The sequence below is a fragment of the Budorcas taxicolor genome, chromosome 2 (genome assembly GCF_023091745.1).
Source record: "Budorcas taxicolor isolate Tak-1 chromosome 2, Takin1.1, whole genome shotgun sequence".
Taxonomy (NCBI): Eukaryota; Metazoa; Chordata; class Mammalia; order Artiodactyla; family Bovidae; genus Budorcas; species Budorcas taxicolor.
In genome coordinates, this window is record NC_068911.1 from 129,318,827 (window position 1) to 129,345,677 (window position 26,851).

The window sequence follows — 26,851 nt, forward strand, 5'->3', positions numbered from 1 at the left end:
GTAATCTCATTAGCCTCATGGATCCCATCTCTGGCAAGTCCTACAATGGAATCATTATTAATACAGCACTTGTATCTTACTGTCAATTTAATAATGGTACATGTTTTCACTTGGTTTTATTTGGTAACTTTGAGAAAAAATACAATTTGAATATTTTCTTATCCTTATTGTTGGGCTTGCCTCAGACTCAAAGACAAAGGAATGATATTCTTTAGCTGTTAAAGGAATTTTTACTTCTCAAGAAGGGATTTCTTTGCAGTAAACAAGTACATGTACAGAAATGGCTGTCATGAAGTCTGACAGAGCTAAATTATTCATGCAAAACACTCCTTTGAAAACACAGCATCCACCAGAAGATTAAGCCACAGCGATGAAAGATGTCACTGTTAACCTTTTTCTACAAGAGACACTATACAAATAAGTCTTCATTAATAAACATAATAAACCACCAGTTATTTGTAGCCTAATTATACAGTTCACTTTATCCATATCTTGACTTCCTCTTTTATGTTTTACATATTTTATTGCTCATAAATATGCATAAAAGGTATGACAGGTTAAATATCTTTAACTTCTTACTTGGAGAAGAGGTTTAAGACTTTCATCAGAAAACAGTTTTTGCTTTATCTGTAGAGTTCAATTATTTGTGTTCCTACTTATTCACAGATAATCAAGAGCAGAATATTTGCAGAAAGATATTCTACAGAGCTTAAATGCTCTCCATAAATACTGTCATCCACTGTCAATATGCTACACCAGATGAATTATTTAGAATTACCATTGTAAAATTGCTTTCATCTTCTATACTTTTTAGACATTTCTGTATATTATCTGCAAATACTTGATCACACGGTAGGAAATAAAACAGATTTTAGATAGCCAGCCTTCATGTGTACTGTGGTGGATGTTGTAAAAAGTTGTATATAAAGAAAAAGCATCTGGCTATGCCCCAAAGCTTATTTTCTGCTTTTCAGGAAAATGTCTTGGGATTTTTAGCTCTCATCTGGTCATTCTCGAATGGTGGGTTAATTAACATCCCCTCTGCGGTCAAAATCAATATGTGTGAGTCATGTTCACAAAAATATTGATCACTTGAAAGCTTAGAGCAATTATTCTAAAATAAGAAAACTGTGGTATGGGCAAACTAAGTTTTCTGGGCCATGGAGGTTTGTGAAGCTGTTCCTCATCTGTAAAGGAAGGATTCATTTTTGTTCCTGCAACCCACCTGCACCCCTCCCCTAGAACCCTTAAGCACAGGTAGCCAACTGAAATATATTCAAAAGGAAGACAAATAAGGGGGGTGATGAGTTTATCACAGGCTGTGGTATACTTAGATTTTTAAAACCCTGAGGATTTCAAAGAAAATATATATATTGGTCAAATTTTAACTATTTATTGAATAATAAAATAATAGAATAGCCTCTGAGATTTACCAGAGAACCAATGCAAAAAGGTAGTTAGAGTAAGTAACTTCATATGGGGAGGAGAAGGAACATGCTAGATCAGAAATGGATACTACAATGGCCTTGGGCCAGTAATGAGCTAACACATGAGCTTCCATCATACATGATAATCATGCATCCATGGATGCATGTTTTCAAGATCAGCCTCCTAATTTTCACTATTAAAAATGTCAATTTTCATGAATAACATTTTCTGCAGTGAAGAAAAAGTGAATCTATTGATAATTTAAATTTCAGAAGTACTACACCAATGGAAAAAATTGAAAACATCTTATGGTGAGAGACATCGGTTAGAATTTATCTTACATGTGCTTCAGTACAGTTGTCTGTTTCAAAAGTCCATTTCAAATATTGATTTCCTTAATCAGTAGTCATATATGGATGTGAGAGTTGGACTATAAAGAAAGCTGCTGCTGCTGCTGCTGCACACTGAAGAACTGATGCTTTTGAACTGTGGTGTTAGAGAAAACACTTGAAAGTCCCTTGGACTGCAAGGAGATCAAACCAGTCCATCCTAGAGGAAATCAGTCCTGACTATTCATTGGAAGGAATGATGCTGAAACTGAAACTCCAATACTTTGGCTACCTGAAGAACTAACTCATTTGAAAAGACCCTGATGCTGGGAAAGATTGAAGGCTGGAGGAGAAGAGGATGACAGAGGATGAGATGGTAGGATGGCATCACCAACTCGATGGACATGAGTTTGGGTAAGCTCCAGGAGTTGGTGATGGACAGGGAAGCCTGGCGTGCTGCAGTCTCCTTCTGTGTTCAGTCTTCTAGCATCAAGGTCTTTTCAGCTGTTAGAATCAGGTGGCCAAAGTACTGGCGCTTCAGCTTCAGCAACAGTCCTTCCAATGAATACTAAATGTTGATCTCCTTTAGGATTGCCTGGTTTGCTTCTGCAGTCCAGAAAAAAATCAGGAGTATTCTCTAGCAACACAATTCAAAAGCATTCATTTTTTGGTGCTCAGTCCTCTTTATGGTCCAACTTTCAAATGATGACAGGAAAAACCATAGCTTTACCTATACAGACTTTTGTCAGCAAATTGACATCCCTTCTTTTTAGTATGTTAGTTATAACTTTCCTTCCAAGGAGAAAGCATCTTTTAATTTCATGGCTGCAGTCACAGTCCACAGTCATTTTGGTGATCAAGAAAATAAAATCTGTCACTGGTTCCACTTTACCCCCATCTATTTGACATGAAGTGAAGGGACTAGGGGTAGGATTGTCTTCATGACCCAGGTAATCATGATGATGTGATCACTCACCTAGAGCCAGACACCCTGGAATGCAAAGTCAATTGGACTTTAGGAAGCATCACTACGAACAAGGCTAGTGGAGGTGATGGAATTCCAGTTGAGTTATTTCAAATCCTAAATGATGATGCTGTTAAAGTGCTACACTCAATATGTCAGCAAATTTGGAAAACAAGCAGTGGCCACAGGACTGGAAAAGGTCAGGTTTCATTCCAATTCCAAAGAAAGGCAATGCCAAAGAATGCTCAAATTACTGTACAATTGCACTCATCTCACACGCTAGCAAAGTCATGCTCAAAATTCTCCAAGCCGGGCTTCAACAGTACATGAACTGTGACCTTTCAGATGTTTAAGATGGAATTAGAAAAGGCAGAGGAACCAGAGATCAAATCGTGAACATCCACTGGATCATTGAAAAAGCAAGAAAGTTCCAGAAAAACATCTACCTCTGCTTTATTGACTATGCCAAAGTCTTCGGCTGTGTTGATCACAACAAACTGTGGAAAATTCTGAAAGAGATGGGAATACCAGACCACCTGACCTGCCTCTTGAGAAATCTGTATGCAGGTCAAGAAGCAACAGTTAGAACCAGACATGGAACAGACTGGTTTCAAATCAGGAAAGGAGGATGTCAAGGCTGTTTATTGTCATCCTGCTTATTTAACTTATATGCAGAGTACATCATGAGAAACGCTGGGCTGGAAGAAGCACAAGCTGGAAGCAAGATTGTAGGGAGAAATATCAATAACCTCAGATATGCAGATGACACCACCCTTATGGCAGAAAGTGAAGAAGAACTAAAGAGTCTCTTGATGAAAGTGAAAGAGGACAGTGAAAAAGTTGGCTTAACGCTCAGCATTCAGAAAACTAAGATTATAGCATCTGGTCCCATCACTTCATGGCAAATAGATGGAGAAACAGTGGAAACAGTGGCAGACTTTATTTTTGGGGGCTCCAAAATCACTGCAGATGATGACTGCAGCCATGAAATTAAAAGATGCTTACTCCTTGGAAGAAAAGTTATGACCAACCTAGACAGCATATTAGAAAGCAGAGACATTACTTTGCCAACAAAGGTCTGTCTAGTGAAAGCTAGGGTTTTTCCAGTAGTCATGTATGGATGTGAGAGTTGGACTATGAAGAAAGCTGAGAACCGAAGAATTGATGCTTTTGAATTGTGGTGTTGGAAAAGACTCTTGAGAGTCCCTTGGACTGCAAGGAGATCCAACCAGTCCATTCTAAAGGAAATCAGTCCTGAATATTCATTGGAAGGACTGATGCTGAAGCTGCAACTCCAATACTTTGGCCACCTGATGCAAAGAACTTACTCATTTGAAAAGAGCCTGATGCTGGGAAAGACTAAAGGCAGGAAGAGAAGGGGATGACAGAGGATGAGATGGTTGGAGATGGCATCACTGCCTCAACGGACATGAGTTTGAGTAAACTCCAGGAGTTGGTGATGAACAGGGAGGCCTGGCATGCTGCAGTCCATGGGGCCACAAAGAGTCAGACACGACTGAGCGACTGAACTGAACTGATGGGACTAGATGCCATGATCGTAGTTTTTTGAGTGTTGAGTTTCAACCCAGCTTTTTCCTCTCTCCTCTTTCATCAAAAGGTTCTTCAGTTTTTCTTCACTTCCTGCCATAAGAATGGTGTTATCTGCATACTTGAGGATGTTCATATTTCTCCCAGCAATCTGAATTCCATCTTGTGACTCATCCAGCTCGGTATTTTGAATGATGTACTCTGTATATAAGTTAAATAAGCAGGGTGACAATATATAGCCTTGTCATACTCCTTTCCCAATTTGGAACCAGTCCATTTTTCTATGTCCGGTTTTAACTGTTGCTTCTTTACCTGCATACAGGTTTCCTAGGAGACAGGTTAGGTGGTCTAGTATTCCCATCTTTTAAAGAATTTTCCAGTTTCTTGTGATCCATATAGTCAAAGGCTTTAGCATAGTCAGTGATGCAGAAATAGATGATTTTCTAGAACTCCCTTGCTTTCTCCATGATCCATGAATGTTGGCAAGTTGAACTCTGGTTCCTCTGTCTTTTTGAAACCCAGGTTGTACATCTGGTTCATGCATTGCTGAAGCCTAGCTTGAAGGATTTTGAGTGGAACCTTGCTAGCATGTGAAAGGAGTGCAATTGTATGCTACTTCATACATTCTTTGGCGTTGCCCTTCTTTGGGATTGCAATGAAAACTTTTCCAGTCCTGTGGCCACTGCTGAATTTTCCAAATTTGTGGACATACTGAGAGTGCAGGATTTTAACAGCATCATCTTTTAGGATTTGAAATAGCTCAACTGGAATTCCATCATCTCCACTAGATTTGTTTGCAGTAATGCTTCCTAAGGCCCATTTGTCTTCACACTCCAGGATCTCCAGCTTTAGGTGAGTGCCCACACTATCATGGTTATCTGGGTCATTAGGACCTTTCTTGTATAGTTCATTTGTGTATTCTTGCAACCTCTTCTTCATCTCTTCTGCCTCTGTTAGGTGCTTGCTGTTTCTGTCCTTTATTGTGCCCATCTTTGCATGAAATGTTCCCTTGGTACTTCCAATTTTCTTGAAGAGATCACTAGTCCTTCCCATTATGCTGTTTTCCTTTACTTATTTGCATTGTTCATTTACGAAGGCCTTCATGTCTCTCTTTGATATTCTCGGGAACTCTGCATTCAGTTGGGTGTATCTTTCCCTTTCTCCCTTGTCTTTTGTTTTTCTTCTTTCCTCAGCTATTTGTAAAGTCTGCTTAGACAACCACTTTGTCTTTTTGCATTTCTTTTTCTTTGAGATGGTTTTGGTCACTGCCACCTGTACAATGTTACACACATGCATCCATGGTTCTCTGGGCACTTTGTTTACCAGATCTAATCCCTTGAATCTGTTTGTCACCTCCACTGTATAATAAGGGATTTGATCTAGTTCATACCTGAGTAGCCTAGTCATTTTCCCTACTTTCTGCAATTTAAGCCTGAATTTTGCAATAAGGAGCTTAAGATCGAAGGCACAGTCAGCTCAAGGTCTTGTTTTTGCTGACTGTTTAGAGCTTCTCCAACTTCAGCTGCAAAGAACATAAATATCTCATTTCGGTATTGACCATCTGGTGATATCCGTGTGTAGAGTTGTCTCTTGGGTGGCTGGAAAAGGGTGTTTGTTATGATCAGCATGTTTTCTTGACAAAACTCTGTTAGCCTTTGCCCTGGTTCCTTTTGTACTCCAAGCCCAAACTTTCCTGTTTTTCCAGATATCTCCTAACTTTTGCATTCCAATCCCCTATGATGAAAAGGACATCTTTCTTTGGTGTTAGTTCTAGAAGGTCTTGTAGATCTTCATAACTGGTCAACTTCAACTTCTTTGGCATCAGTGGTTGGGGCACAGACTTGAATTACTGTGATGTTGAATATTTTGACTTGGAAACAAACTGAGATCATGCTGTTGTTCTTGCAGTTGCACCCAAGTACTGCATTTTGAACTCTTTTGTTGACCATGAGGGTTACTCCATTTCTTCTAAGGGATTCTTGCCCACAGTAGTAGATATAATGGTCATCTGAATTAAATTTGCCCATTCCCATCCACTTTAATTCACTGATTCCTAAGATGTTGATGTTCACTCTTGCCATCTCTTGCCTGACTATGCCCGATTTACCCTGATTCATGGATCTAACATTCCAGCTTCCTGTGCAATATTGTTCTTTACAGCATCAGACTTTACTTTCACTACCAGACACATCCTCAACTGAGAACCATTTCTGCTTTGTCCCCCGCCATTTCATTCTTTATTGAGCTCTTAGTAATTGCCATCCTCTCTTCTCTAGTAGCATATATGGCCATCTTAGGACCTTGGGGCAGTGGGACTCATCATTCAGTGTTGTATCTTTTTGTCTTTTCATTCTGTCCATGGAGTTCTCACGGCAAGAATACTGGAGTAGGTTGCCGTTTCCTCTTCCAGTGGACCACATTTTGTCAAAGCTCTTCACTATGACCCATACATCTTTGGTGGCCCTGCACAGCATGGCTCATAGCTTCATTTCACAAGCCCTTTTGCCACAAGCCTGTGATCCGTGAAGGGGATTCTTGACCTTTTATTTTATTATTTTATTATTTTTAATATAAATTTATTTATTTTAATTGGAGATTAATTACTTTACAATATTGTATTGGTTTTGCCATACATCAACATGTATCTACCACAGGGCCACAGCAATCAGAGCAGAAAAAGAAATAAAAGGAATTCAAATTGGAAAAGAAGAAGTAAAACTCTCACTGTTTGCAGATGACATGATCCTCTACAGAGAAAACCCTAAAGACTCCACCAGAAAATTACTAGAGCTAATCAATGAATATAGTAAAGTTGCAGGATATAAAATCAACACACAGAAATCCCTTGCATTCCTATACACTAATAATGAGAAAATAGAAAGAGAAATTAAGGAAACAATTCCATTCACTATTGCAATGAAAATAATAAAATACTTAGGAATATATCTACCTAAAAAAACTAAAGAGCTATATATAGAAAACTATAAAACACTGGTGAAAGAAATCAAAGAGTACACTAATAGATGGAGAAATATACCATGTTCATGGATCAGAAGAATCAATATAGTGAAAATGAGTATACTACCGAAAGCAATTTATAGATTCTTAACCTTATAAAAACTGCCAATTTTTTTTAAAGCATTGGCTTTCAAACTTCTTTTGACAGTGACATCTGTATGAAATCCATTATACTGAAACTCATTTTACACATATACATGTGTGTATATTTTTTGTGTGAAGATTTTCAGTTTGTAGAAACTGGTGTTCTATGAAAAACATTTCCCTTTGGTGTTTAAACTCTAATTTTTTTCTATTCTTTTTTTAATTGCTTCCTGGTGGCTCAGAGGTTAAAGCGTCTGCCTGCAATGTGGGAGAACTGGGTTCAATCCCTAGGTAGGGAAGATCCCCTGGAGAAGGAAATGGCAACCCACTTCAGTATTCTTGCCTGGATAATCCCAAGGGTGGAGGAGCCTGGTGGGCTACAGTTCACGGGGTCGCAAAGAGTTGGACATGACTGAGCAACTTCACTTTCAATTGCTAGTTTCAACTAAATTAGCTTTCTTATAAACCACAAATGAATTCCAACTCACAAGCTGAAAAGGAGTGCTTTAGTTGTATGATAAATATACAACAATCAGAATATTTTACTAACTAGAAAATAAACAATAAAATATTGTTTTCTTAATTTTCCAATATTTATATGTATTTCTCCATAGAAATAGGAGTATCTCTTGGGGTTTTTTTATTCCTTGTCTTTAAATTTTTCCTTTCTCTAAATGAGGTAAGCACAAATTGTTTTCAATTATCAAAGTTCTATAGTGGGATTAGCACATATTGCATTACAGTTTTTCTTAAGTAACAGTCTTTTTATCACCAGAAAACTTCCTAGAAGAAATAATTTCTGAATATATACCAATAATTTAATTTTACCTTGGTAGGAAATATGCTTGAATTTCCAGAAATAAATATTACCAAAAAATACTTTGCATATCATATTTAAGAGACTATAGAAAGAAACAACTGTTTCTAAGTTTGAATTGCACACTTGCAAACTGGACATAGTGTTTAAAGATATCCTTACCTGACAAAGTAAAGCTAACAAGCTTCCGAGAATGCTGATTTCCTGAAGCCCCTCCTTCCATGCCTTCTGCCCCCATCTGCAGAGAAAAAAACACATATCTGAAGTTTCAAAGGAATATAATACCTTCCTGCTGCTAAGTTACATCAGTTGTGTCCAACTCTATGTGACCCCATAGACGGAAGCTCACAAGGCTCCCCCGCCCCTGGGATTCTCCAGGCAAGAACACTGGAGTGGGTTGCCATTTCCTTCTCCAATGTATGAAAGTGAAAATTGAAAGTGAAGTCGCTCAGTCATGTCCAACTCTTAGCGACCCCATGGACTGCAGCCCACCAGGCTCCTCTGTCCATGGGATTTTCTAGGCAAGAGTACTGGAGTGGGTTGCCATTACCTTCCTAGGGAACCACATATGTTTGCAAATATGATGATTTTTGTATCAAACATGTATTGTAGTACATGACTTCATTTGCTATAAAACTTGACATCAACACACAAAAGCAAATTCTCAAAAGATGACAGAAAAGGTCATACCTAAATTTAATCTTTACCCAAAATGTAACCAACATGAACTTTTAAATTCCCTGGGATAGGAATCAACTAACTGTATGTCTTTTTATTTCTTTGTTAAGAATATAGTTGATATGTAGTAAATGTACTTATATTGCTATTATAGTATTAAAACATTCCCTTAAGTTAAAAATCAAACATCAAATTTCTTCCAATTAGGAAAACCTAGAATAAACTAAACAGGTGATTTATATCAAATTCATTTATATACAGGTAGAATTATCTCCTCCTGCTAAATATTTCTGAGTGACTATGTAGATCTCCCATCACCCTCGTAGGCTCCTATTTTATTATGCTACTGGCATATGACACACCCTATTACAATTAGCAACAATAAGAACTTGCAATCCTATTGTATTATTATCGCATTGTAAAGCTTTTCCTAAAAGCTTCTGAGTAAGTTATATCTCACTCATTTATAGACCATGGAGCAGATTAAGTCTTTCTCTCAATTCATGTATAATTAGTGCTCAACTCATGGTTAAAAAAAAAAAAGGAAAAAATTTTTTAGGAAAAAAATGTTTTGTGGTTCTTTAAAATAGAAATCTGTTAATACTGTAAGAAACAGAACTGAAGGCAGAATATATTTTGAATAGTTGAGAAATAGAAACCACATTTTAATTCTGAAGGTTAGATTAAACCCTTTCATCTTATCTTTGTGGCACTCCCCACCTCCTTTAAAAATCATACATTACCAAGAAATATAACTTTCACTAATCTAAGCAAAGTTGAGGAACTTGAAACTAAATTCCATTCAAATAATGAAAAATAGATTTCTTCTTTCTGTGTGCTTTATGTACTTAGTCACTCAGTCTTTTCCAACTCCTTGTGATCACATAGACTGTAGCCTGCCAGGCTCCTCTGTCCATGGGATATCCCAAGCAAGAATACTGGAGTGGGTGGCCATTCCCTTCTCCAGGGATCAAACCCAGGTCTCCTGCACTATAGATAGATTCTTTACCGTCTGAGCCACCAGGGAAGCTTCAAGTATAATTAAAAACTCTCCACCCTGCTAGGTAATTCTAGCCAGTTAGTTTTACCTCTGACTTTCTTTCTCTTTTCTTGGGGTGGGGGGGGGAGGCTGTGGTGGGTCTTCCTTGTGGCCACAGGCTTCTCCTGTTGGGGAGCATAGGCTCTAGAGCTCATGGGCTCAGCAGTTGTGACTCGTGGGATCTTAGTTCCCCAACCAGGGATTGAACCTGCATCCTCTCCATTGGAAGGCAGATTCTCAAACCCTGGACCACCAGGGAAGTCCCTCATGACTACTGTCTGTACCTTAGTCAAGACTATCCTATATTACACTTAACTACTTCCTGATTCACATGTCATTTGTAATAGACTAGAGTACTATCCAGACATATTTCCTTCAGTCCATCCAATTGCAAATAGTCTTGAAAGAAGTAACTGAGAAACTCTACAGGGAAGGAAATGAGCTTCCATCCTAATCATACGGTCTCCTTTATCGCATATCCTTTTGGAATGAATCAAGATTTTTTTTAAAAAATTGTGTCTTCTCTGTCATGTGTACTTTGACATCATTTTCATTCATCAGAGTACACAGTGATGTGTGTCACTTGGAACAGGAAATCCTTCACTTCAGGAACAAATAAAAGTGACCATCACTCACTACCATGCATTGTTTCAATAGAATTAATAGTGTTGCTTATGAGCTTTCCTGGGTTAAATCTATGAAGGGAGTTTATTTAAAATCCTCTCTCTAAACACAGTTCAGATGTGTTTATTATTACTGATGTCACTATATGTGGTGGTCAGCTTTGGTCTTTCCTGGCTTCATTGTCATGAATGATAAAGTTGAATTCTCTGAGTATTAGCTCATATGAGCATTCGCCAGAGTCCTGGTAAAGGATACTGTTTGCCTATGAATTATGTGAGAATTATTTCATATCAGCCTTTTGCCAGATAGGGAACATATTTAAAAGGAGAATTCGAGGGCATCTTCCTTAGTTTCAATAACATCTTAAAACATTTTGAGTAGGCGTTGAATGATGAGACTATGAATCTTTTCAGAGTCCCATTGATCTCACTTGGCATGAAAAGACATCATGTTTTCAGAGGGGGCACATCTCCCTGGGCAGTGTGGTCCATTTGAGGGAAGGCCATGATTTGTGAGATGCCGGGAGCCAGCGTCAGGAGCTCCATCCATGGCAAAGGTCATGAGGAAGGAGGCGCAGCATACGCAAAGGCGGGATCAAGCCTCAGGAAACCCCCTGTTCCCGAGCATCTACCCCCTCAAACCAGAGTCTGCCTACTTTACTGCTTTATGCTCTCACCTATACCTCTGACTTTACGGGGGACTGTCCCCCACCACCTCTCTCGGAGAAGGAGTTAACCTACAGCTCCAGTTAATAAAAATTCCTGGGCGTGACAAGAGTGTTTCAACTTACAAACTCCTCTGAAGGTTCTCTAGCCTGCCTGAACAGGTTCATCCGGCCACATGTGATTGTTTACAGCCTTCCAACCGTGAGAGGCATGAGATGTTTTAAACTTTCTAAAGACAGATTCTTTGGGGAAGTTAGAAATTACTAGTATAGTGGGTTGACTAGGAATTATATTGATGAAGGGTTTTTCATTTATTGGGCCAATGTTTGCTGCTAAATCCCCTGCCCTTATACACGTTAATGAATATATACCTAGCATATAGGAGAAATAAGTATTAACCTTTAAGATTAATCATGTTAAACCTTAGGCTAAGTAAATTCCTTTCTTAATTGTAACCCACTACAACCTCACCCTATAGGAATGCAACTTTATCTGGTACCTTTGGAGGGTGGCACCTCCAAAGATTTTAAGAAAAAATCACCCCTGGAAAAAATAAGTTTTCTGGTTGACTGACCGTTATCAGAAAGGGCCATAAAATGTCAGCAGGCCTCATGGCCAGAAGATGATGTAAAACCCCTAAGACCTTTGTATATATTTATATGAAGCACCTGATTTTGATAAAGGTCAGGTCTGCTGACCCCGCGTGACTCTGTATTCATCCCTATGTATAACAAAAAGTATATAAGCGAACCTGAAAAATAAAGAAAACAGACCAGTTCCTGGAAAGACTGGTTTCCCCCGTGTGGTCTTTTCTCATTTTCTTCTTTTCTGACTGAATTCCCATCTGGAGCGTGGAGGCTCGCCATGTCTACTTACTTGCCCTGGCTTCTAAGACCCACGCGAGAGGGAGCCCAAGGTGGGGAACCCTCTGCTATTCAAGCGGGCGCCGGTGGCCTATGTAGATGGTGCAAATTCCTTGTCTTAGAGTTTTATTGGTTTTCCACGTAAACCAAGTTATTCAGCCTCTTTTTCTCCACTACTATTTCCTACTACACTATCCTTTTCTAATCTCTCTTTATATTTCTAATTAAATAGCTTTTTCCTAGGACGCCGACTCCATCTCCCCTTCAAATTACCCTGGATCCACCGGGGCTGGACCCCGGCAAGTGAGATGCCTAGCACAGGAGGGACATATGTTGCTGTGTCTCTCTCAGTTGTAGTCCATACTGCCTTGCTATTCACCACTTTGTAGTCCAGCAGTGTGGGGATGGTGAAGGCAGGAAAAAGCAGACAGCGATGCTGTCTGGACAGTTTGATGCTGTCTTTGCTCTATTTAACCTGGGAATGATGAGTCAGATGGATATAACACAATATAATAAACCACAGAAGCTTGCTGAGAGCCAATCAACCTCCCAATTTTAGGGCCACCAAGAATTAAAATGTGGTTTCTACCACCCAACTATTCTTTGTATCTGATTGTGGAATAATCATACTGAAAGGGGTTTGTGAATATTAATGTTGTCAGTCAATCACAATACTTACACACAGGTCATATACCTAGGTGACCATCATGCTGTCATAGAAACCCAGTGCTCAGCCCACAATGAAATGCCCAGTGGCACAGCCTCTCAATAATGGATACAGACCCAACATCTCAAGCGTGGTCAGAAATCTATTGACCATCAATTCCATTAGTCAGTCTTCAAACCAAAATGTTCTATTATGATTGTGAGTGTTGTATCTGTGAAGCTTTTAAGCTGGTCTAAAATCTGTCTGAACCAAATTAATTATCTCCAACTGTCCACAGGCTTTGACAGAATAATCTCAATGCAAAATCAATGAAATGAGATCAATGCTCATCAGGCTGTAAGCTCCCCCTGCCATCAGTGATATCTGATCATGGAAATTGCTCAAGTCTAAGAAAATCTGAATCCAGAAAGTCATGTTTGGAAGCTATTATTTAATTTCACACACACTTAAGCTTTCAAAAGTTTTATTATATACAGCCCCACTTTTCCAGTTTTGTAATTTTTTGAGAATATTAATTACAGCGTGTTCCAGTGCTTATTACTATGTGACATGACTACAGATTTTCTAGTCAACAATTGTTATTCTCTCTGTGAACCTTCAAAGTCTTATATAGTAAATGTGGGTTATTTTTAATGTTCTATACTTTGTTCACTTCAAATAGAAACTCAAATATAATTCAAATGTGAGCAGAGTACTTAGATACTGAAAATTTTACACATATTGTTCCCTCTATCTCAAATGCTCTTCCCTCCCCCTTCTCACCTAAGTAACTTCTATTCATCCTGCAGATTGTCCTGTAAACCTGCCTTCTTCAGGGAAGCCTCCCAAGATCTTCCTGATCAGGATGAATCTTGCTAGTATATGCTCTCATAGCCTCACATTACTGTCACTCGCAGTAATCATCACTCAAATAAATACAATTTAACTGATGTGTCTCTCAAGCCCTACCAAACAAGACAGCTGTGCTTTTGCTTATCATTTCATCCCTAGTGGTGAGTATAAGCCTGACACTTAGAGCCACCCAGTGAATATCTGTTTGAATGAATTAATGAAAGGGAAAGACTGCTTGATATGGCTTTTCGTGGGTCACACAATTTCAAAAGGCCATCTGCAGAAATTACTTTCTGAATTTCAGGGAGTAAACCTGCCCACTTACCTATTTCCAAAAAGACACACATCTGTAAACGTGTACACACACATATATAATATTATGAAGATTTTATACTATGGGATTGATATTTTTCTTCTGAATTTTCATGACCTGATTTTTATTAATGACTTATAAGGACTGCAATAATTTACATATCTGGGACTCTAAGAATCTCCCCAAACTATCTAAGCCCATGTGTGCTGCATCGCTTCAGTCATGTCCAGTTCTTTGTGATACTATGGACTGTAGCCCGCCAAGCTCCTCTGTCCATGGGATTCTCTAGGTAAGAATAATGGAATGGGTTGTCATTTCCTCCCCCAGGTGATATTCCTGACCCAGGGATCAAATCCATGTCTCTTATGTCTCCTATAATGCCAGGCGGGTTCCTTACCACTAGTGCCACCTGGGACAGCTATCTCAATCCAACCATCCATATACAGTGGAATGCATTTTGTGAAACTGTTAAATTCTAAAGTTAGTTGGTAAAGTGAAAAATCACAAAATTGTGAAAAGTAATTCTTAAGAAAGTACCATATTGGAAATGGACATACTCTCCTTCAAAAGTCCAACACAATCAGTTTCCTCCAAAGCTAAACTAGAAATCTGCTTCCTTAATTGAGGACCAGTAAAGAGGTTGGCTTCTGTTGAGTAGCCATACTGAAAATATGTGTGGTACCTGTAGGCACTAGAGCTCAACTTAGCATCAAGAGGGATTTGGCACTAAGACCTTCCAAAGGAATAACACATTCACAATCCCCATCTCACACTCTCTTTGCGGTGAAGCTTACTAAGCTGACTGGCAGGTAGACTCACTCATTATTTAAATTGCTTTTTTTCCCCTCTCTTTTACCCACTGAGTTCATGGAAACTAAATTCACATAAGATGCAATGCCACCATTTCCTACCAATCATCCACCCCAACAAAGTTTAAAAAACTTTCCATGATGGCCACTCACTAATTTCCTTCATGAGAAGGTTCCCTAGAGAGTTGACTATATGCAGAATTATTAATCAAGCCATATTTTCCCACTGATTTGTATTATGGAGTTAGTTAAGCCATCATGTAAGTTATTTCCTTTCCCAAAACGGCGCCCACGCTGTTATGTGTTTCCTTTTTCATTGTTTCCCATAACCTTGCCAGAGCTTCAGAGGCAAAAATAGAAACCAAGGCCTCTGGAACTGAGGCTTGAGGAAGTGGGCATGGAGGGGCACTCACCATCACAGCTGGATTCTTCACCGTGATGCAAGGGGTCGTGGCTCGCAGGGCTCCACTGATGCCGTGGTAATACTTGAAACAGATTTTTATCTCGGCTGCAAGTTGATTGGAGAAAAACAATAATTTAACCACAGAAACAAGTCCTTTGGGCCTCACCTGAGGAAATCCAACAGGCTGCTTTGAGGCAAATCACGTTAAGGACTCTGAATGACTCCTCCTTTTCCAGTCAGAGGCAATAGATTATACCGAGTCTTGTATGATTTTATAGGCTTCTCTGAAAATTTCTAAGAACAGCCCAAATATATTAGAAAAACAATGCATAAAAACAATATGCCAAATACAGTATAGAGATAAGAATAGAGGAGCGCCTGAGGGACAAAATGCAGGTTGGACCTCTGCACCTGTTATTATTTACCTCTCACATCAGGAGGCAGAAATTCCTGTCCCCATAGTACAGATCAGGTAACGCAAACCAGGGCTCTGCAACTGCCTAGAGGTGTGGCATGGGGAGGGAGGTGGTAGGGAGGTTCAGGAGGGAGGGGGCATAGGTATACCTATGGCTGACTCATGTTGATGTTTGGCAGAAATCAACACAATACTGCAAAGCAATTATCATTCAATTAAAAATAAAATAATTTTTTAAAACAGCGTTGAGGTTTGCTAATGGTCAAAGAGAAAATGACAGAGTCAGGATTCAAACCCCATCTGTTGCATTCCAAAGCCTTCACTCCTATCCTCTACAATAAAGACAGACAGCAGCTGTCAATGGAAATAGAAAGAAACAGACTAAGAAGTATGAAGGAAACCTGTAGGTGACTCTGCAGTGAGAAAACCTGGAAACCTATATTATTTCAATTTTTTGGGACTTCCCTGGTGATCCAGTAGTTAAGACTGTGTACTCCCAATGCAGGGGGCCTGGGTTCTATTCCTGGTCAGGGAACAAGATCCCATATGCCACAAATAAGACCTGGCACATTTCAGTTCAGCCACTCAGTCATGTCCGACTCTTCGCGACACCATGGACTGCAGCACGCCAGGCTTCCCTATCCATCACCAACTCCCAGAGCTTACTCAAAATCATGTCCATTGAGTCAGCGATGGCCATCCAACCATCTCTCTGTCATCCCCTTCTCCTCCTGCCTTCAATCTTTCCCAGCATCAGGGTCTTTTCCAATGAGTCAGTTCTTCGCATCAGGTGGCCAAAGTATTAGAGTTTCAGCTTCAGCATCAGTCCTTCCAGTGAATATTCAGGACTGATTTCCTTTAGGATGGACTGGTTAGATCTCCTTGCAGTCCAAGGGACTCTCAAGAGTCTTCCCCAACATCACAGTTCAAAAACATCATTTCTTTGGCACTCAGCTTTCTTTATGGTCCAACTCTCACATCCATATATGACTACTGGAAAAACCCTAGCTTTCACTAGATGAATCTTTATCGGCAAAGTAATGTCTCTGCTTTTTAATATACTGTCCAAGTTGGTCATAGCTTTTCTCCCAAGGAGCAAGAGTCTTTTAATTTCATGGCTGCAGTCACCATCTGTGGTGATTTTGGAGTCCCCCAAAATGAGGCCTCTCACTGTTTCCATTGTTTCACAATCTATTTGCTATGAAGTGATGGGTCCAGATGCCATGATCTTAGTTTTCTGAATGTTGAGTTTTAAGCCAACTTTTTCACTCTCCTCTCACTTTCATCAAGAGGCTCTTTAATTCTTCACTTTCTGCCTTAAGGGTGGTGTCATCTGCATATCTGAGGTTACTGATATTCCTCCTGGCAATCCAGCTTGTGCTTCATCCACCCTGGCATTTCTCATGATGTACTCTGCATATAAGTTAATTAAGCAGAGTAACAATATACAGCCTTGATGTACTCCTTTCACAATTTGGAATCAGTCGTTCTCCCATGTCTGGTTCTAACTGTTGCTTCTTGACCTGCATACAGATTTCTCAGGAGGAAGGTCTCGTATTCCCATCTCTTGAAGAATTTTCCACAGTTTGTTGTGATCCACACAGTCAATGGCTTGGCATAGTCAGTGAAGCAGATGTTTTTCTGGAACTCTCTTGCTTTTTCTACAATCCAACGGATGTTGGTAATTTGATCTCTGGTTCCTCTGCCTTTTCTAAAACCAGCTTGAACATCTGGAAGTTCTCAGTTCATGTATTGCTGAAGTTCATGTATTGGTGAATTTTGAGCATTATTTTGTTAGTGTGTGAGATGAGTGCAATTGTGTGGTAGTTTGAATATTCTTTGGCATTGCGTTTCTTTGGGATTGGAATGAAAACTGATCTTTTTCAGTCCTGTGGCCACTGCTGAGTTTTCCAAATTTGCTGGCATATTGAGTGCAGCATCATCATCTTTTATGATTTGAAATAGCTCAACTGAAATTTCATCACTTCCACCAGCCAACCAAAAAAAAATCTTTTCCCCAGGTGAGTTCAATGCAGTCACTAGACAAGGATCAGACTGAGGAACCACCAGTAAATATACATCTATATTTCCACAGGTATGTATGTGTATGTGTATATATATTAGATATAACTACAGATATATACATATATATGTGCATGTATATATACATGTATTTATATATTATATAATTTGGACTTGATAACAAGACTACAAATGCCAATTATTGTTTTTGGAAACTAAGTACAATTACCATGAAGCCAATGTATGTCAAAGAGTAGAACCGAGAGTCAATGAAATTTTCCGTATACAGAGCGTGTGAAACACTGAAGTGTAACTGTAAGATGTCTTTTTCCCAAGGTTTCACTTAATAGAGGCAATAGCGCTGAAGGGCAGAGCCCAGAGGAGAGTCTTAGCCTACCAGAGTGGGATTCCTCTCTCAGCTGAGTCCCCTGGATTGTTAAAAAGAGGCTGCTCAATATGATTCCCTCAGGAAGTTAATCTTGCACTAACTTTACTAACTGCTCCAAATGTCCGTGTACACAGTATTTCGCTTGCTTATTTTAAGAAAAGGATACAATAATGAAAGAAAAACCCTATTTTAGGTCTTTATAGGAATATTATATATACAAATATAATACTATATTTCCCATCAGTTAAAAAACACTAAATCTAAAAAAAAAAAAAAAAAGGTTTATCATGGGGTAAAATATAGAATCTTTCCATGTACATTAATCACAATACAGTAATTCAGAATGCAGTTGGCATTATCAAGCAAAAGCTTTTAACCATGCCCAGCACTATGTTAGACAGTACGAAGGAAGCAGAGAGAGGAGTCTGGTCTAGCAGGTGTTTTATGGTGCAGCTGTTAAGATGACAAAATCCAGAAGACAAGCACTGAAAAGGCAGAGTACCGGAGTCCAAGGGTGGAGACTGTGGAGAAGATTCGTGAGGGCATGGTGGAGTCAGAAAGGCCTCACAGAACAAACAGAATCAAATGTTCAGCTGAGAAAAACGAGGGGAGAGAGAGGAGTGAGGAGCAGCAAGAGCAGGGAACCAGGGATGAGCATGCTGACTGGAGGGCCAGCAAGATGACCTTGGCAGGAATTCCCTGGGAACCCTAAATGACTTGACTGAGCACTAACACTGGGTTTTCATGATCTCAGAAACAGTAATAATTGTGTTCAGTTCAATTCAGTCACTCTGCTGCTGCTGCTGCTGCTGCTAAGTCGCTTCAGTCATGTCCAACTCTGTGTGACCCCATAGACGGCAGCCTACCAGGCTCCTCCATCCCTGGGATTCTCCAGGCAAGAACACTGGAGTAGGTTGCCATTTCCTTCTCCAATGCATGAAAGTGAAAAGTAAAAGTGAAGTGGCTCAGTCGTACCCAACTCCAAGCGACCCCATGGACTGCAGCCTACCAGGCTCCTCCGTCCATGTGATTTTCCAGGCAAGAGTACTGGAGTGGGGTACCATTGCCTTCTCCAATTCAATCACTGAGTCGTGTCCAAATCTTTGCAACCCCATGGACTGCAGCATGCCAGGCTTCCTTATACATCGCCAACTCCCAGAGCTTGCTCAAACTCATGACCATAGAGTCAGTGACACCATCCAACCATCTCATTCTCTGTTGTCCCCTTCTTCTCCTGCCCTCAATCTTTCCCAGCATCAGGGTCTTTTCTAAGAAGTCAGCTGTTTACATCATGTGGCTAATATATAGGAGCTTGTTTCAGCATCAGTCCTTGCAATGAATATTCAGGACTGATTTCCTTTAGGATGGACTGGTTGGATCTCCTTTCAGTCCAAGAGACTCTCAAGAGTCTTCTCCAACACCACAGTTCAGCAAATCACTCTCCCATTTGTTTTCTCCAAAAATAATAGCATGTATTCTGCAAGAACAAAGCTAAGTCATACACACAAGACCTGTCAAAGTGAAACAAACTCAGCAAAAGGTGGGAATTCTGTGGGCATGAGCTCATTAGTATCACGTTCTACATGCTGGGAAACAGTAGCATGTGAATCTGCCTGCAGCAGTGCCTCACAGATCTAATCAATAGCCGGTGAGTGAGCAGCTTGTTTTTCAATAAAGAGAAGTGCATTTTTACAAGATATCTTACCCCTGCCTCTCAAGTTAAGACATCACCTCCTCTTTTATAAAGTTTTAACAGTCAGCTAAGTAACAGAGCTCCAAAAAAACATCTATTTCTGCTTTATTGACTATACCAAAGCTTTTGACTGTGTGGATCACAACAAACTGTGGAAAATTCTTCAAGAGATGGGAATATTAGACCTTCCTCCTGAGAAATCTGTACGCAGGTCAAGTGGCACAGTTAGAACCAGACATGTAACAACAGACTGCTTCCAAATCGGGAAAGGAGTATGTCAAGGCTGTATATTGTCACCCTGCTTATTTAATGTATATGCAAGTACATCATGTGAAATGCTAGGCTGGATGAAGCACAAGCTAGCACAAGATTGCTGGGAGAAATATCAATAACCTCAGATATGCAGATGACACCACCCTTATGGCAGAAAGTGAAGAACTAAAGAGCCTCTTGATGATAGTGAAAGAGAACAGTGAAAAAGTTGGCTTAAAACTCAACATTCAGAAAACAAAGATCATGGCATCTGGTCCCATCACTTTATGGGAAATAGATGGGGAAACAATGGAAACAGGACAGACCTCATTTTGGGGGGCTCCAAAATCACTGATGGAGTGATTGGACTTGGAGCCCCCAAGATGGCGGCTGCCGCCATGAAATTAAAAGACCCTCGCTCCTTGGAAGAAAAGCTATGACTAACCTAGACAGCATATTAAAAAGCAGAGACACTACTTTGCCAACAAAGATCTGTCTAGTGAGAGCTATGGCTTGTCCAGTAGTTATGTATGGATGTGAGAGTTCGACCATAAAAAAAGCTAAGAGCCGAAGAATTGATGCTTTTGAACTGTGGTGTTGGAGAAGACTCTTGACAGTCCCTTGGATTGCAAGGAGATCCAACCAGTCCATCCTATAGGAAATCAGTCCTGAATATTCATTGGAAGGATTGATGCTGAAGCTGCAACTCCAATACTTTGGCCACCTGATGCAAAGAACTGACTCCCTGGAAAAGACCCTGATGCTGGGAAAGATTGAAGGTGGCAGGAGAAAGGAACGACAGAGGATGAGATGGTTGGATGGCATCACTGACTCAATGGACATGAGCTTGAGTAGGCTCTGGGAGTCGGTGATGGACAGGGAGGTCTGGTGTACTGCAGTCCATGGTGCCACAAAGAGGTTAGACACAACGGAGTGACTGAACTGAACTGAGGTAAGAGACTAGGAAACTAACAGACAGAAAAAGTAGCTGCTTATTTTTATCTGTAGAATGTTGATAACCAAACCAGCTTTGCCAGCTGACTCATTTTAAGTGCTATTTTATTCCTTGATAAAACAACAACTCCAACCCCTGAGGTAAATTATAATCCCTGAAACTATAAAATAAACTCATTCTGAACTGTGCACAGCAGATTTTGTGGACACGGTCACCAAAAACCAGAGAACTGATAGCTTTAAAATGCTCTAAGATTCGGTGTAAAGACATGGGGACTTACACAGATCACTTGTTACAAAACCAAATGCATAAGCTAATTGCCAGGGAGAAAAACCCAGTACCAGACAGAACTAGCTGTTTGCACCTGGAATGAAAGTAGCCACCTCCTTCAGCAGGACAGCAGTGAAGCCTTCTGCCCCTAAAATACAGGAACATTTCATGCTGAGTGGGAAGTTTCACCTTCACATATTATGTAGTGTTTGAGGAGGTTATTCAAGATTATTAAAAATGATGCAACTAAACAACATCCCCTCTTGAGAGGAAGCGAGAGCAGCATTTTGATAAACGTCTCTGAACATTTTAGTTTTGAGAAGAGGTAACTGGGGAGAACACTTAAGAGGGTAGATGAGAAAAGTTGGTGTTCATGTTTCTATTTTATCTACTATTTTAACCTCCAACTGCAAGGGGAAACAGAAAGTTATTCCTGAGAAACAGATGCAAGAAGACGTGAAAGCAAATCCAGGCATGATGACAGAGCATCAGATAAGACAGGAGCCACTGGTCACAGGGCCAGCCCAGCTCATAGGCAGTAAAGCTGGAGGATATGAACTAAGGAGCATTCTACCTGAGAAGGGTTTGTCCACAGCCTGCTGTGGCAGCTACATCACTCCAGCATGCTAAGTTACCTCAGTCATTCTGACTCTGTGCGAACCCCATGGACTGTAGCCTGCCAGGCTCCTCTGTCCATGGGATTCTCCAGGCAAGAATATTGGAATGGGTTACCATGTCTTCCTCCAGGGGATCTTCCTGACCTGAGGATTGAATCCTCATCTCTTGTGTCTCCTGCAATTGCATTTGGATTCTTTACCACTAGTGCCACCATTTCGGAAGCCCCTAATTGCCTCAAACTCTGGAGAAGGAAATATATACATATCTATGTACATATATTTTATGTGGTTCCTTTGGATTATAAAAGGCAAAAATATTTTCTTCCAAAAAATCACATCATTAAATATGTTGCCTCAGAGACAGTAAGCCAGGAGAAGAGTGAGGCCTCCCACTTTAACCTATAAGGACTTACAGTCAGGTGGGCCAGATCTCACCTCAGAGGAAACTGGCATCTTCCTCTCTCTCAGGTCCCCACTGAACAGCTGAAGCCAGTCATGGCTCATGGAAACATTTTTTGGCCCCTTTTAAAAATCTTCTGGACATGTTTATTTATAAAGTTATGAAAATGAGTTTTAGCAGCCTCTAAGTGCTGATAAGACAAAGAAGCCCTCTTATTTTCAAAATTTTAATTTACCAGCTTCCATAAATACAAATGAAAATATCCCCCAGAGCAAGGACATCTCAACTCCATGTCCACCACAGATGGAAGGGTGATCACTGTCCAAAGATGACACTATGTACTTGTTGGGAGTGGTTGGGAAAGTGGAAAGAACTTAAACCTGTTCCCAAGTAAAGGAGTTTCTGTAATCATGCCATGATGATATTGCATTTTAAAGCAATCATTCTACCATTTGTTTAAAGAAAGAATATACTTCTTTCAAGAATATACTTGAGTTTATATATAAATGAAGTATTTTAGAAAGATCAGGTAAAACTGGTAAAAGTGGTTGTCTTCGGGAAGGGGAAATTGGTAACTGGGGCATGAAGTTGGGAGAGATTACTTTCATTTTTTGTGTCTTTCTAACATTATACTCTTTTCATCTGTTATCTGTTCAAAACTTATTTTTTTTAAAAAATCTCAACTCAGCTACATTAACTCTAGGCATTAGTATAAGATTCCATTTCAAGCTTTCTTTGAAAAAAAGGTTCTACAGGCCACTTTCTGTAGGAAATGATTTTGTTTCAAAGACTAGGATCTTTGAAACATCATCTACCACATTAAATATTTCCTTAGCTAGTAATTAATAGCTTTCTCCTTTTTAGAAAACCTGGATTTCCCTCAAGTTTTAGAAGCTGACTATTTTGAACCATAAAGACGGATGGAAATGTCATTCATTTAGTCATTTCTATCTCATTAAAATGGAATAATTTTTAAAAATCAAGCTAATTCAGAAAACAAGAGTTTAACCACTGCCTTTGTCCTTTTAATAAAGTCTTAATATTATGATTTCTATTGATAGGCTCTTTTATTCAGAGGCCACAAACTGAAAAAGAGTAAACACATTCCAATTCTCATGCTTTTGACAAAATGCACCCATAGTTCTAGTGACGAACTCACCTGGTTATGTTACCGCATCATCATCTTTAATGGGAGCAAATGCAGCCAGAAGGCTTCCCTCATGGCTCAACAGTGAAGAGTACTGGGTGCGAAAGACGCCCTGGAGAAGGAAATGACAACCCACTCCAGTACTCCTGCCTGGGAAATCCTATGGACAGAGGAGTCTGGCAGGTCACAGTCCATGGGGTCACAAAACAGTCAGACCAGACTTAGTGACTAAGCAACAGCAGCAGCCTGAAAGAACCAGGGCTTCCCCTGCTTAAGCTCAGAAAAACAATCTTGAATATCAAAGACAGACTGCATCAGTGAAATGCGGCACATCCTAACAGGATGAGAGAAGTCACTGGAACTAAAACATAAAGTATGCTCGTAGAGCATGAAAAGAGCCAAAATCTCTCTAAGGGGTGAAGAGGCCGTTCTGATGTTGGTTGAAAAGACTTAGCAAAGGAGAAAGTTATCGCAGGGGCTCCGACAATACAAATAAAGAGGCTCTCCCCTTTCCCCTCACCCATGAAAAAGCCAACCACAAAGGTTCTGTTTCAAACTTTCATGCCAATCAGATGTGAGTCTGTCACTTACACAAGCCATATGCATCCATACTGCATAGCTTCCTAATCCTATCTACTTCCCAGGGCTGAGACAGATAAGATATGTGAAAATATTAGATAACTTATACAAATAACAATGTTCTGTTATCATTAATGATCACAAAGCAGTTCAGTTCAGTACACAGCAGTGTAGTTGACTATTTCTAAGCTTATACTGATCCAGGATTTAGTGAGTTCTTCAATGGTGCCTGGCAAAAAGTTGGACTTAACCAAATACTTCATGAGGGCTGGGGACATAATGAACAAATAAATGGAAGGGATGAAGGAAGGACAAAAAGCAGGTCTGAATGAATGAATGACCAAAGTCTATGAAAGACTACACAGAATAAAATAGATGTTTTAAAATGCCAAGACAATTTTTGAAACCTCTTCAGTTCAGTTCAGTCACTCAGTTGTGTCCGACTCTTTGCAACCCCATGAATCGCAGCACGCCAGGCCTCCCTGTCCATCACCCACTCCCGGAGTTCACTCAAAATCACATTCATCAAGTCGGTAATGCCATCCAGCCATCTCATCCTCTGTCATCCCCTTTTCCTCCTGCCCCCAATCCCTCCCAGCATCTGAGTCTTTTCCAATGAGGCAACTCTTTGCATGAGGTGGCCAAAGTACTGGAATTTCAGCTTTAGCATCATTCCTTCCAAAGAACACCCAGGACTGATCTCCTTTAGAATGGACTGGTTGGATCTCCTTGCAATCCAAGGGACTCTCACGAGTCTTCTCCAACATCACAGTTGAAAAGCATCAATTCTTCAGCACTCAGCTTTCTTCACAGTCCAACTCTCACATCCATACATGACTACTGGAAAAACCATAGCCTTCACTAGATGGACCTTTGTTGGCAAAGTAATGTCTCTGCTTTTCAATATGCTGTCTAGGTTGGTCATAACTTTCCCTCCAAGGAGTAAACGTCTTTTAATTTCATGGTTGCAATCACCATCTGCAGTGATTTGGATCACAAAAAAATGAAGTCTGACACTGTTTCCACTGTCTTCCCATCTATTTGCCTCTTAGATGTCAAAACTGAAGAATATACATTGCACAGGTGATCCATTCATTTTCCATGAGCATAACCTCATTTGAGGAATTTTGACAGTGACAAGTGAGTGCACATGAAGCTGATCCTCCTCTCCAGTGTCTAGGAAGGTCATTTACCTAAAATTAAACCTGTCTTTGTCCTTCAAATTCATCCCAGTGGGCCCTGTAAGTCTGGGTCACCTGCCTCCTCTGGAGGTTTATCCAGATAAACAAAAGCCATCTTTACTTTCAGAAACAGCCTAAATGTGCTCAAATCCAGGTTTGCCCACAAACTTAAGTCAATTTTCAGAGAATTTTACTTTACTTGGGCTTCTGATTAGCTAAAGATAAATGTTCTTTCTGAAGATGAAAGCAAAAGTTTTTAACGTCATAAGTTTTCAAGATCAGAGGTTGAAAACATAGATGTGGTTAACCCGTTCCCCAATCCCAATTTTTTTTTTTTTTTTTTTTACATTTCACACCATTATCTCCAGAGATTCACGCAAAACTTCATTATGCTGGGAAGTCCCCTTAGATCTGCTCAAGCCAGACATGGAATAAAAAAATTAAAAAATGATGTCTAAAAGACAGGGACTACACATCTAAGCACTGATATAAATACCACCTGAGATTTTTACATTGAATGGATTTCAAAGGGATAGAAACATGTCCTGGGGGAAACCCCATTCTGATGAATGAAGATTAAACTTTCTTACTTTCTGTACTTCCAAATCTTTCTGTACTTCCTATTCACTTTCACTTTAACTTATACAGCTTTACTCAGTCCTTACAAAGGTATTAATGAATATTTCCAGTTTCACAATCATGCTGCACAATACCCTCACTGTGTGAAGAATTAACATGGAAATGCTAAAGTAGAGAAGAAAACCAAAAACATTCCCAATTCCTAACTTCAACGTCAAGCCCACTTCTGCTGAACATTAACAGTGAGATGTAAAGAAAGACATTTGTCAAGACAGAGATGCTCACTATATCCTAATCAGCCAGGACATTACAAATCTCTAATTCACACTTCATGGAGAAAGAAAATCAATCATGGCAAGTGGGATATTTTGTAAATGGGTTTTGTTTTTTTTTTAACTCATAATGTTCCAAATTACAGCAGCATGTGGTACTGACCTCTTCCCAGGTGTTCACATGAGCCCCATAATGTGAATCTGCACACTCCATCAAAAGGCAATCATTCCTAGAAGTCTTCAGCATTAGAGCAAACAGGAAGGCTTTCCCTGAAGTTCAATTAGTAATATTTCTCAGTTGATCAGCCTCTTAAACCGAGGGATCTTTTCAAAGGAGGAATCACATTGAACGTAAAGCCAGCTACTTCCCACTCCATTTTTTACCATATTCTTTTTATCACTTATGCTTCTCATTACTTAGAGACAGCAGCTGGACCAGTGTCAGAAAGTAAAGATGAGAAACAGGCAATAAAAACAAATCGCCCATAATGTCACCTCTCAGATACAACCATTGTTCACATTTTGGTGAATCTCCGAGACTTTTTTGTACATGTTGTATTAGCTAGGAGAGGATGAGATGGTTGGATGGCATCACCGATGCAATGGACATGAGTTTTGTAGCCTCCGGGAGTTGTTGATGGACAGGGAAGCCTGGTGTGCTGCAGTCCATGGAGTTGCAAAGAGTCGGACATGACTGAGCAACTTAACTGAACTGAGCTACCATTCTTAAGTACCAGTATCTCTGGTACTATATTCTCTCTCTTTGTTATATTAAATTCCATATAGAAAACTTAATTCTTACTATGGAGTTAAACAGCTCAGAAACATTTTAAAGAGCTCAGTTTTTTCTCTACTGCAGAAAAATAAATTCTGTATATGTAGAAGTTAACTTGGACAGACCAGTAAATCATTTATATGTTTACATGTGTCTATGTATATATATATAAAACTATATAGAAGTACTGCATATAGGATGTGTTTATAAATAAATATAACATCAA

General features: G+C 39.7%; 1 protein-coding gene across 1 annotated transcript in view; it reads right to left on the reverse strand.

The window, feature by feature from the left end:
* Window positions 1-26,851, reverse strand: part of HECW2 (HECT, C2 and WW domain containing E3 ubiquitin protein ligase 2) — a 248,404-nt gene that overhangs the window by 130,483 nt on the left and 91,070 nt on the right. The window contains exons 3-4 of the mRNA XM_052663718.1: window positions 15,091-15,185; window positions 8,351-8,426 (exon numbers count right to left, since the gene is read on the reverse strand). Of these exons, the coding sequence (XP_052519678.1) occupies window positions 8,351-8,426; window positions 15,091-15,185 (171 nt within the window). The remainder of the gene's footprint in view (window positions 1-8,350; window positions 8,427-15,090; window positions 15,186-26,851) is intronic.